This window comes from Hevea brasiliensis, chromosome 6, assembly GCF_030052815.1.
Source record: "Hevea brasiliensis isolate MT/VB/25A 57/8 chromosome 6, ASM3005281v1, whole genome shotgun sequence".
NCBI classification, from domain to species: Eukaryota; Viridiplantae; Streptophyta; class Magnoliopsida; order Malpighiales; family Euphorbiaceae; genus Hevea; species Hevea brasiliensis.
Genome location: NC_079498.1, coordinates 78,767,178 through 78,780,610, shown reverse-complemented (window position 1 = coordinate 78,780,610; position 13,433 = coordinate 78,767,178). Strand labels below are relative to the sequence as shown.

The window sequence follows — 13,433 nt, the reverse complement described above, 5'->3', positions numbered from 1 at the left end:
TACTAGTAAAGCTAGTACTAGAAGGAGAAACAATAAATATAGTTAGTGCTTATGCCCCACAAATAGGACTAGACAGTGAGAGTAAACAAAGGTTTTGGGAAGATATGGATGATTTAATGCAAAGCATACCGAATGAAGAGAATGTTTTCATTGGTGGAGATTTGAATGGACATGTAGGAAGTGATAGGCAAGGTTATGAGAATGTTCATGGAGGTTTTGATTTTGGTAGTCGAAATGATGAGGGAAAAAGTATCCTGGATTTTGCTATGGCATACGACCTAATACTAGCAAATACCTACTTTATAAAAAGAGTCACATTTAGTGACTTTCAAAAGTGGGCAACATAGAAGCCAAATCGACTTCCTCTTAACCAGGAAGACAAATAGAGCTTTATGCAAGGATTGCAAGGTCATTCCAGGAGAGGCTTTAACAAGTCAACATAGGTTGGTGGTCTTGGATGTCAAGTTTAGGAACAATTCAAGTAAGGTCAGAAGAAATAGTGTAGCTCGAACAAAGTGGTGGGAGTTCAAAGGAGCAAAGCAAGTGAAGTTCAAAAATGAGCTTCTCGAGTCCGAAGTATGGAAGCTAGATATGGAGGCCAATGATATGTGGATACAGATGGCATCAAAGATTAGAGAAGTAGCTAGAAAAGTACTTGGAGAGTCTAAAGGACATGGACCACCCTCAAAAGAGAGATGGTGGTGGAATGAGGAAGTACAAAAGGCAGTGAAGAGAAAAAGGGAATGGTATAAGAAATTACCTAAATGTGATAATAATGAGGCATATGAACAGTACAAGATAGCAAAGAAAGAGGCAAAAAGGCGATTAGTCAAGCAAGAGCACAGGCCTTTGAAAAGTTATATGAGAAACTTGGAACTAAAGAAGGGGAGAAAGATATTTATAGATTAGCAAGGAGTAGAGAAAGGAAATGTCAAGATCTCAATCAAGTTAGGTGCATTAAGGATAAAGAAGGAAAAGTGTTGGTGAAAGATGAGGACATTAAAGAAAGATGGAGAAATTATTTTAATGATCTCTTTAATAATAGTCAAAATGGAAATAGCGTGAATTAGATTATAGAACAATAGAAAAGAATGTAAATTATACTAGAAGGATTAGATCTTTAGATGTAAAGGAAGCACTTAAGAGAATGAAAGTGGGTAAAGCATGTGGACCCGATGAAATACCAATTGAAGTGTGGAAGTATTTGGGAGATATGGGAGTGGCATGGTTAACTAAATTATTTAATAAGATTCTAAACTCAAAGAAAATGCCTGATGAATGGAGGAAGAGTATTTTAGTACCTATTTTTAAAAATAAGGGAGACATACAGAGTTGCTCAAACTATAGGGGAATTAAACTCATGAGCCATACTATGAAGTTGTGGGAGAGAGTTGTGGAGCATCGACTACGTCATGATACTTCTATCTCTCTCAATCAATTTGGTTTCATGCTCGGTCGTTCAACTATGGAACCGATCTTTCTCATTAGAAGCTTGATGGAGAAATATAGAGATGTGAAGAAAGATCTACGCATGGTTTTTATTGATTTGGAGAAGGCTTATGATAGTGTTCCAAGAGAGGTCTGATGGAATGTGTTAGAACAAAAGATGGTATCTATTAGGTACATACAAGTATTGAAAGATATGTATGAAGGAGCAACTACTATTGTGCGCACAGTGGGAGGGGATACGAGATTTTCCGATCTCAATTGGATTACACCAAGGATCAGCCATAAGCCCTTACCTTTTTACATTAGTTTTAGATGAATTGACGAAACATATACAAGAGAGTATTCCTTGGTGCATGATGTTTGCGGATGATATTGTTCTGATAGATGAGACACGAGAAGGAGTCAATAGGAAGCTAGAACTTTGGAGAAGTACTCTAGAGTCAAAGGGTTTTAAGTTAAGTAGAACGAAGACAGAATACATGCATTGCAAGTTCAGTGAAGGCCAAACTGGTGATAGGGAAGGAGTTAGTTTGAATGGAGTGGTATTGTTCCAAAGTAATCACTTTAAATATCTAGGCTCAGTCCTTCAAGTAGATGGGGGATGTGAGGAGGATGTTAGTCATAGGATTAAAGCCGGATGGTTGAAGTGGAGACGTGCCACGGGAGTTTTATGTGATCGTAAGATTCCCAATAAATTAAAAGGAAAATTTTATCGTACAGCCATACGACCAGCTATGTTATATGGTAGTGAGTGTTGGGCACTGAAAGAGTCGTATGCATCTAAGTTAAGAGTTGCAGAGATGAGAATGTTAAGGTGGATGAGTGGCCATACTAGACTAGATAAAGTCCGTAACGAAAGTATTAGAGAAAAGGTAGGAGTGGTGCCAATTGAAGATAAGTTGAGAGAAGGGAGATTAAGGTGGTTTGGTCATGTGAAGCGTAGACATACGGAGGCTCCAGTTAGAAAAGTAGAGCACATTAGGTTAGAGGATAGAAAGAAAAAAAGGGGTAGACCTAAATTGATTTGGAGGAGAGTAGTACAACATGACTTAGAAGTATTACACATTTCTGAGGATTTAACCCAAAATCGTTCAGAGTGGAAAAAGCGAATCCATATAACCGACCCCAATTTTTTGGGATAAAGGCTTAGTTGAGTTGAGTTGAGTTGTATAATATCTGTTTATATTTTGTTTATACTGGGAGGGGACGCAAGAGATTTTCCGATTTCAATTGGATTACACTAATAATCAGCTATAAGCCCTTACCTTTTTACATTAGTTTTAGATGAATTAATGAAATATATACAAGAGAGTATTCCTTGGTGCATGATGTTTGCGGATGATATTGTTCTGATAGATGAGATGCGAGAAGAAGTCAATAGAAAGCTAGAACTTTGGAGAAGTACTCTATAGTCAAAGGGCTTTAAGTTAAGTAGAACGAAGACAGAATACATACATTGCAAGTTCAGTGAATGCTAAACTGGTGATAGGGAAGGCGTTGGTTTGGATGGAGTGGTAATATCTCGGCTCAGTCCTTCAAGTAAATGGGGGATGTGAGGAGGATGTTAGTCATAGGATTAAAGCCGGATGGTTGAAGTGGTGACGTGCCACGGGAGTTTTATGTGATCACAAGATTCCCAATAAGTTGAAAGGAAAATTTTACCGTGCAGCCATACGACTGGCTATGTTATATGGTAGTGAGTGTTGGGCATTGAAGGAGTCGATGCGTCTAAGATAAGAGTTGCAGAGATGAGAATGTTAAAGTGGATGAGTGGCCATACTAGACTAGATAAAGTCCGTAATGAGAGTATTAGAGAAAAGGTAGAAGTGGTACCAATTGAGGATAAGTTGAGAGAAGAGAGATTGAGGTGGTTTGGTCATGTGAAGCGTAGACATACGGAGACTCCAGTTAGACAAGTAGAGCACATTAGGTTAGAGGATAGAAAGAAAAAAAGGGGTAGACCTAAATTGACTTGGAGGAGAGTAGTACAACATGACCTAGAAGCATTACAAATTTCTGAGGATTTAACCTAAAATCGTTTAGAGTGGAGAAAGCGAATCCATATAGCCGACCTCAAATTTTTGGGATAAAGGCTTAGTTGAGCTGAGTTGAGTTGAGTTGAGTTTTTGTACCATGGGAAATTGGGAATGAATGAACAATATATATCCAGTGGAGGGCGAAGGGACCAAAAGAAGAGGGTTGAATGGGACAACAGTTCACTTTTATCTTATTTAATTAGTGCACCAGATATAGCATCGGGTGGTTTTCCTTGTGCGGTCCAATCTAGTCCATTGAACCAAGCATACCTTGGAAATGATTCTATATATGCCAATCTGTTAAGAGTTAGGAACTTAATTTTTAGATGAATAATGCAAATGCTAAAAAAGAAAAGGAATTGCAGAAATCCAGCAACCAAAAGGCTGCTATAATGTTACTGATAATACTAGAAATTCTAAGTAACAATAACAGGAGAACAACCAGAGGACTACTCTCCTATCTGGTCCCAGCCTCAATGCTGAAATGCAAGCTCACACTCAAAAGTAGATAAATCCGAAGGACTTCCGGAGAGGAATCCTTGGCCCAGCACTTTGCCGAAGAAGAACAAGCTACTCTATTCAAGCCTTATTTACTGATACTCTTCTCTTTATATAGTTTTTCCACCTGCCCATATGTGTTGCATGGTAACAGCTGTATTCTCTCCTTCTCCACTTGAGTCCCTGCCATTTCCTCTGACTGATTCATCTCTTGAAGGGGCTTCTGCCAAGTCAGCAATACCAGCTCCATTCTTCATGAATTTCTTCTGATATACACTCTCAATACACCAGGCCCTTGCTTCTCTCAGCCCAAAACTGTTGGTGGATTCATATCATTATCTTTCTCCATTACGGTTCAAATTGGTTTATGCTGTAACACGACACACAACTGTATAACCTATCTCTTGTTTCCAATTTCTTTCACTAGTTAGGTTATGATATAAACCTGCCTAACTCCACCTCAAAAGTTAGTTCACAAGGAGGGTTTGCAAACCCATATATATACCACCCAAGATCACCCAGCAGAATCGATACGGGATGCATAATTGCCAACCCCTTTAGACTAAACGTTCTCGTGAAACAACCGGGGTCATGACTCGTTTATCTCGACCTCTCCCGAAGAGCGTCAAAAAACCTTTGTACATGGCCTATTGATCCATACAGAGTGAGGCTCTGATATCAAATGATATGAACCTGCTTAACTCCACCTCAAAAGCTAGCTCACAAGGGGTTTGCCAACCCATATATATAACACCCAACGTCTCTCTGCCGAACCGATGTGGGACGCATCAGATTAGGTTTGATCTGAGGCATGTAGACCTCATGGCCTTTTTCATGGAATGTGTGCAAAGGTGCCACCTAGTTTTCCTGTGGGTTCTTAGATATCCCAAAATTATTTTGCCACACTTTATAAGAAAAGTTTACCCAAGATCGTTTAGAGTGGAGAAAGTGAATCCATATAGCCGACCTCAAATTTTTGAGAGAAAGGCTTAGTTGAGTTGAGTCGAGTTATAAGAAAAGTTTGATTAATTTTGGACTCATTCCATGTAGACCTCATTGTTTTCGAAGAACTAAAATAAACAAAATAGGAGGTTGCGACTTGCAAGTAAATCCAATTATGTGTATCATCTACAAAGAAAACCAATAACTTTGAGGTTATCATGGCTTCAATTTTGAATCACCCAGAGAATCATTCCAGTGGAGCGAAAAAAAAAAAAAGTTACGCTATATATATGCTTATTATCACTCAGATGTGCACAAAAATTATATGATTTGGAGCTCTTGACATGAGTAACTTTTGAAGTTGTGGTTCATTGGTGGTATATTTTGGGTGCTGCTCAACTATTTTTTGCTTCAGTTTTTGAAGGCTTTTCTGCATATAAGAAAAATATTTGGGTGGGCTCTTTTAAAGCCACGACCATTTTTTTTACATTTACATCTTTTCACCTTTTTTATTTCACCTGGTTTTTTTCATGTGTCTCCTCTTTTCAAATGCCTGTGGTTAGATAATGTGAATTGCATTGCAGGTATCATTCTTATTGGTGAAATAGGAGGCACTGCAGAAGAGGATGCTGCTGCTCTGATTAAGGTAACTTGATTAGTATTTTATTGTGCTAAGGAATATGCATGCTTTGGCATTCTTTGGCAAGATTATTCTGCCCGAGTAATCTCTAAAAATCTACTCTTGTTACCAATGTGCATTACTTGGGTTAATTGCACCACCTGTCTCCCAACTTTGAGAGTTATTCCACTTTCGTGCATAAACTTTAAAAACTCCTGTGAAAATCTTTTAATTTTATTTTTGTTATACAAAAATCTTTTCAACTAGATTCCGCTGATTGCTCCGGCGAAAATGCTGATGTGGTGTGTCAATAATGCATTTTTATAATTAAAATTTTCTTTTTCCTCCACATCATCTCTCTTTCTTTCTCCTCCACAAATTTCTATGTCCTTGCATTGGTCACTCTCTCATTTTCATTCTCTATCTTTCCCTCCATAAATTATAGAGATCATGACATGACTCGTTGGTCTTTCTTTATTATTTGTCAAATAAGATATTCTTGCTGGTTCTTTAGTTAATAGATTTCTTTTTTACTTCCTTCGGTACATTAGACTTGGGAAGGGTAGATTATAGGAATAGATAAAGTTACACAACATAAAAGTGCAAAAGGGTGGGGTGCACTTTCAATCAAGAATATAACGCGCACTTTTTGTAATGAGTTATTTTTGAGTGAAAAATGTCAAACAGTTGGATTTAGTGGGATATGCATCTTCAATCTTATATGCCAGAAGTTCTATGCTTTCATCCCAATATTTTTTGTCGCATACATTGGCATTCCAACTTTCTGAGGGGACATTCTTATGCAAACTCCCACTATCTTCCATAATACCCTTGTGCTCTTTAACAGAGAATATTAGTTGAAATTTATCTGTAAATTCTGATGATACCAATGTAAATGTCTTTTTGTTGTAATGTATGGATCATTTCATGCGTGTAGCTTCTTCCAACTCCAAGCTATTAGCAGTTTTGTGGTTGTGTATAAAATATAGATTAAAACCTGTGCAGCATTTTTCTATTTGTAGCTCTATAGATGTTTTTTCTCTTTGCAAAATTCTGGCTACCTAGATATTATGTTATATTTTGCTTAACGCATTGAATTACAGTGCAGTTTCTTCAACTTTGTTTAGGATTATCTTAGACTTGACTTTTTTATCTAGTAGTAATCTCTATTCTCCCATTGTGAAATTCAATAACTGCTTTCATACAACAAATGCAATAGGAAAGTGGAACTCAAAAGCCTATTGTTGCATTTATAGCTGGACTAACTGCTCCACCAGGGCGTCGCATGGGTCATGCTGGAGGTATTGTATTATCATCTAATATTATCATCTAATTTTATTGACTTATTTCTTGATACTTTCTTCTTTTTCTTATTTATTTTTCATGCACCCAAACAGGTAGTTGATATTAGTTTGGACATTGGCTATTCCATAATTTATTTAATAAAATGTGCAAATTGAAAAAATAACTGCAGTTTGAGACCTGCACTTCTCTGCTAGTCTTATAAGAATATAAATTAATATCTTACTAAATGACTATAAATTAGTCACTCTCCAATAATCCATCTGTGGGGTCTGTCCCATCACAATACAAAATCTATGAGTTGACATCGACTTATAGGAATTACAACAGATAAGAGTGCCCGCCAAAAATTACCCTAATCAAATCCAAATCTTATTAATAATTTGAATACTACTTATTTTGAATCTAATTAAAATTCTCCTTAAACCACTTGTATTATTCCCAAATTCGATTATCATTACTGAATACTACATCAATACATGCAAATTCAAATAATTAATACAATTCAAATAATTAATACAATTCAAACTCAATTCAACTAAGCCTTTATCCTAAAAATTTGGGGTCGGCTATATAGATTCTCTTTCTCCACTCTAAACGATTTTTGGTTAAATCCTCGAAAATGTATAATACTTCTTGGTCATGTTGTACTATTCTCCTCCAAGTCAATTTAGGTTTTACCCTTCTTTTCTTTCTATCCTCTCTCTAATGTACTCTACTTGTCTGACTGGAGCCTTCGTTTGTCTACGCTTCACATAACCAAACCACCTCAATCTCCCTTCTCTCAACTTATCCTCAAGTGGTATTCACTCCTACCTTTTCTCTAATACTCTCATTACGGACTTTATCTAGTCTAGTATGGCCACTCATCTACCTTAACATTCTTATCTCTGCAACTCTTATCTTAGACACATACGGCTCTTTCAGTGCCAAACACTCACTATCATATAACATGGCCGGTCGTATGGCTGTGCGGTAAAATTTTCCTTTTAACTTATTGGAAATCTTGTGATCACATAAAACTCCCGTGGCACGTTTCCACTTCAACCATCCGTCTTTAATCCTATGACTAACATCCTCCTCACATCCCTTATCTACTTGAAGGACTGAGCCGAGATATTTAAAGTGATTACTTTGGGACAGTATCACTCCATCCAAATCAACTCCTTTCCTATCACCAGTTCGGCCTTCACTGAACTTGTAATGTATGTATTCTGTCTTCGTTCTACTTAACTTAAAGCCCTTTGACTCTAGAGTATTTCTCCTAAGCTTTAACTTTCTATTAACTCCTTGCGTCTCATCTATCAGATCCGCAAACATCATGCACTAAGAGATACTCTCTTGTATATGTTTCGTTAATTCATCTAAAACTAATGTAAAAAGGTAAGGACTTACAGCTGAACCTTGGTGTAATCCAACTGAGATAGGAAAAGCTCTTAAGTCCCCTCCCATTGTGCGCACAATAGTAGTTGCTCCTTCATACATGTCTTTTAACAGTTTTATATACCCAATAGATATCTCCTTTTGTTCTAACGCTCTCCATAAGACATCTCTTGGAACACTATCATAAGCTTTCTCCAAATTAATAAAAACTATTTGTAAATCTTTTCTCGCATCTCTATATTTCTCCATCAAGCTTCTGATGAGAAAGATCGCTTCCATAGTTGAACGACCAGGAATGAAGCCAAATTGATTAGGAGAGATAGAAGTATCATGACGTAGTCAATGTTCCACAACTCTCTCCCACAACTTCGTAGTATGAATTCTCCTATAGTTTGAGCAACTCTGTATGTCTCCCTTATTTTTAAAAATATGTACTAAAATACTCCTCCTCCATTCATTAGGCATTTGCTTTGAATTTAGAATCTTATTAAACAATTTAGTTAATCATACCACTCCTATATCTCCCAAACACTTCTATACTTCAATTGGTATTCCATCGGGTCCACAAGCTTTACTCACTTTCATTCTCTTAAGTGCTTCTTTTACTTCTAAATATTTAATCCTTCTAGTATAATTCACATTCTTTTTTATTGCTCTATAGTCTATATTCACGCTATTACCATTTTGACTATTATTAAAGAGATCATCAAAATAATTTCTCCATCTTTCTTTAATATCCTCATCTTTCACCAACACTTTTCCTTCTTTATCCTTAATGCACCTAACTTGATTGAGATCTTGACATTTCTTTTCTCTTCTCCTTGCTAATCTATAAATATCTTTCTCCTCTTCTTTAGTTTCAAGTTTCTCATATAACTTTTCAAAGGCCTGCGCTTTTACTTGACTAACTGCATTTTTTGCTTCTTTCTTTGCTATCTTGTACTGTTCATATGCCTCATTATTATCACACTTAGGTAATTTCTTATACTATTTTCTTTTTCTCTTCACTGCCTTTTGTACTTCCTCATTTCACCACAATCTCTCTTTTGAGGGTGGTCCATATTCTCTAGACTCTCCAAGTACTTTTCTAGTTGCTTCTCTAATCTTTGATGCCATCTGTATCCACATATCATTGGCCTCTATATCCAACTTCCATGCATCGGACTCAAGAAGCTCATTTTTGAACTTCACTTGCTTTACTCCTTTGAACTCCCATCACTTTGTTCGAGCTACATTATTTCTTCTAACCTTACTTGAATTGTTCCTAAACTTGACATCCAATACTACTAACCGATGTTGACTTGTTAAAGCCTCTCCCGGAATGACCTTACAATCCTTGCATAGAGCTCTATTTGTCTTGCTGGTTAAGAGGAAGTCAATTTTGCTTCTATGTTGCTCACTTTTGAAAGTAACTAAATGTGATTCTCTTTTTATAAAGTAGGTATTTGCTAGTTTTAGGTTGTATGCCATAGCAAAATCCAGAATGCTTTTTCCCTCCTCATTTCAGTTGTCAAATCCAAAACCTCTATGAACATTCTCATAGCCTTGCCTATCCTATTCAAATGTCCACCGATGAAAACATTATTTTCATTCGGTATGCTTTGCATTAGATTATCCATATCTTTCCAAAACTTTTGTTTACTCTCACTATCTAGTCCTATTTGTGGGGCACAAACACTAACTACATTTATTGTTTCTCCTTCTAGTACTAGCTTTACTAGTATAATTCTATCTCCTACTCTTTTCACAGTTATTACAGCATCTTTCAACGTCCTGTCTATGATTATGCCCACATCGTTCTTATTTCTCTCATTTTCAGTAAACCACAGTTTGTACCCGAGTTACCCACTTTCTTACTTTTCTGTCCTACCCATTTAGTCTCCTGAATGTAAGCAGTATTCACATTTCTCCTTTTCAAGGTATCCACAAGCTCCATTAATTTCTCTGTAAGTGATCCAATATTTCAAGTACTAACCTTGATTCTCCTCCTATCATGTTTCTTTCTAATTGATCTCCTTCTATGATATCTTTTATTGTTCTCTATGCCTATTTGGTGTTCTATCCTACTATCTGTCCTATGGACTAACTTCTTTACCCACACCCATCCATGATGTGGGAATCCTTGCTCATTTAACACCACACTCGGGCGCTTGCATGGCGCGTCGCTTTTGGTGAACGCCTTATACCCTTGCATATTTCTCACTACACTCGGTCTCCGATATAGCGCGTCGTAAGTAGAGGACGCTCTAACGTTTATACCATTTAAATCCATATCATAAGATGTGATGAAATTTTTACGCTGGTTGTCACCTACCGCAACCCTTCTCCTTTATTCGGGCTCGGGACTGGCTATATTTTATAAAATGAATAATACTATAAAATATATAATTTCTATTTTTTAAAAAATAATATTGTAAAATTTATAAATATAATTATAAAAAAATATGCTATCTGAACTTGTCTTATCGAGGTCTGATTGAATTGGGAAATTGAAAATACATTGAAAATACCCTATTTCCATCCCTAGACCTGCATCAATATTTATCTTTGCATATTTTTCTTTTCTTGGCAGTTAACAATCAAGGATAGGCAAATTGTGTTATTTCTACATATTGTAGGGACCTGAAAATTTTAGGCATTTCCTGACATGCAGGCACAATCTGCCCTTAGTGAATCTTGGGGGTTAGAGATTTGTTCCGACCATTTAAATTCATTTCAATCCTCCAAAACTAATCTTACCTTGATCCAATGTTTTTTATGAGATGGTATATTATCAATGTGTTTTGCTTTAATTTATTTGCAGCTATTGTATCTGGGGGAAAGGGTACTGCCCAAGACAAAATCAAAACTCTAAAAGCAGCTGGCGTCACAGTGGTGGAATCTCCAGCAAAGATTGGTGCTGCCATGCTTGACGTGTTCAAAGAGAGGGGTCTTGTGAATTAGTGTTTTCATTTTGTGCTCACATTTCAGTGAGTGGTTTGATACACCTTTTCTTTTGATGTATCAATTTGTTTAAACTTAATCGAGGGAAAACGTGTTACCCTGATTTTCTTGGACTGCCTGATGAGGCAAGCACCTGAAGAGACTTTGAAGCCACAGCATTTTCTGGTGAATTTTTCTTGCTGGAAGCTTTAGTTATTGTGAGTGCCAAACTTCCAAGTTCAACACTAGGAGTCAATTTGGTATTAGTTTATAATAATGTTACGGAATGCCCCGAAAATTCATTATATTACTTTCTTGAAACTCTACATGAATTCAATTATGCAATTATCTTTCTTGAATTTCAGTTCTGCAAAATCCTTGTTATATCATTTTACTTGCTTAGACTCGATCTTATACGTACTGAAGTTCTGCTCCAGTCAAAGAAATTGGATAACATTAGTCTGTAGGTCAGATTGAATCCTTGTATATATATATATTAAAATTAGGCCATTTAACTCTTAATTTTGGTTCTATTGGATCCACTTTATTCAATGAAATCTGTTAAAATCATTAAATCTGAGTATTTGGTGATAAAAAATAATAAAATAACCAGATTTTAGTCTCAACCTCTCTTTTCTTCTTTCTTTTCCAGTGTTTTCTCTCATCTGCTTTCACATGGCCACCTCCTTGACCATCATTCTATCTTCTTGCATGAGAATGCCAGAGAAAATGAATGCAAGTAAATGAATAATATAGTAACAGTAAGAGTAAATGAATGCAAGTAGAGTGGGTTTGTGATGATGGATTTGTGAACAAAGGGATGAGTTCCGCGAAGAAATGGAGAAAGATAAGACAGGAAAGGAAAGCCAAAATCTGCACAGTGAATTTACTAATGTTCTGTTGGGTGATATTAGCTTTTTAGCTTTTAATGGTTAGCTTTTAATGGTTAGTTGTTTATATAATATTTTAATGTAGAAGCATTCAATAAAAAATAATTATTGTATTAACTGTTAAATATAAAAATAAAGATATTATTTTGTTCATAATTAAAGTATTTTTTCAAACTCTAAATACTAATATAAACATCATTTTACAGGTGGTGTTGACTAGGATGTTCAAATCCTAAAACAAACCCTTAATCCTATTTATAAATGTCTAGGAGTGAGCAATATTAGGTTGAAACAGAAAAACCAATGAAAATTCAGGTTTATCTGGATTTTAATTTTAAATACTTTAGTATATTTGGATCAATTTTGAAAAAAAAAAATTTCAATTAAACTGAGCTGAATTATAATTAAAACCGCAGTCGTGTAGTTATTAGAGTTACTATATAAATTAAAATATCTCCTCCCTTTGTGTTTTGCTTTCCTTTTTCTTTACTCTCATTTTGTCCACGACTACACACCACCTCAAACCAAAAACCCTTCACTTGGCTCCTGCATTCTCATTCCCTTTGCCTTTAGCCTCTCGAGCGTTATATCATCTGTTCTCCATCTTGTTAAAGCACCATTTGTAAAAGGCCCGGTCCACTAGTGATATTGTCCGCTCTGAGCCGAAGCCCTCACGGTTTTAAAACGCGTTACTAGGGGTTACAAACCATCAACTTATAAACCCAGCATCTCTCCCGTGTTTTTATCGATGTGGGATTTGCCTAGGGTGTTACAATCCACCCCCCTTATGAGACTTAGCGTCCTCGCTGAGGTTTGCCCCACCATCGTTCAAGGTTGCACGCGGAGCGGCTCTGATACTACAAATGTAATGGCCCGGCCCGCTAGTGATATTGTCCGCTCTGAGTCGAAAAATGTAACGGCCCGGCCCACTAGTGATATTGTCCGCTCTGGGCCAAAGCCCTCACGGTTTTAAAACGAGTCATTAGGGGTTACGAACCACCAAATTATAAACCCAGCATCTCTCCCGTGTTTTGCCGATGTGGGATTTGCCTAGGGTGTTACAATCTACCCCCCTTATGGGACTTAGCGTCTGATACCACAAATGTAACAGGCCCGGCCCACTAGTGATATTGTCCGCTCTGAGCCGAAGCCCTCACGGTTTTAAAACGCGTCACTAGGGGTTACGAACCACCAACTTATAAACCCAGCATCTCTCCCGTGTTTTGTCGATGTGGGATTTGCCTAGGGTATTACACCATTCTCCATCTCATCTTGTTAATCTTGTTTAAGGTGCTATTAAAGATTATTATGTAGTCTTTTTTTCGGTTGGAGAAATAGGAATATGAACTTTTTTTGTGTCAATGGCTTTTTTTTTTTTAGTCTACTAGCAGA

The 13,433-nt window shown here is 36.7% G+C and overlaps 1 protein-coding gene across 2 annotated transcripts in view; it reads left to right on the top strand.

Annotated features, from left to right (window-relative positions):
* The window catches only part of LOC110657393 (succinate--CoA ligase [ADP-forming] subunit alpha-1, mitochondrial), a 31,201-nt gene extending 19,691 nt beyond the window's left edge, over positions 1 to 11,510 (top strand). For both annotated transcript variants that reach the window (XM_021814571.2, XM_058148578.1), the window contains 3 exons: positions 5,510 to 5,571; positions 6,764 to 6,845; positions 11,033 to 11,510. In XM_021814571.2, coding sequence (XP_021670263.2) covers positions 5,510 to 5,571; positions 6,764 to 6,845; positions 11,033 to 11,172 — 284 coding nt within the window. In that variant the 3' untranslated portion in view covers positions 11,173 to 11,510. The remainder of the gene's footprint in view (positions 1 to 5,509; positions 5,572 to 6,763; positions 6,846 to 11,032) is intronic.
* The last annotated feature ends 1,923 nt before the right edge of the window (positions 11,511 to 13,433 follow it).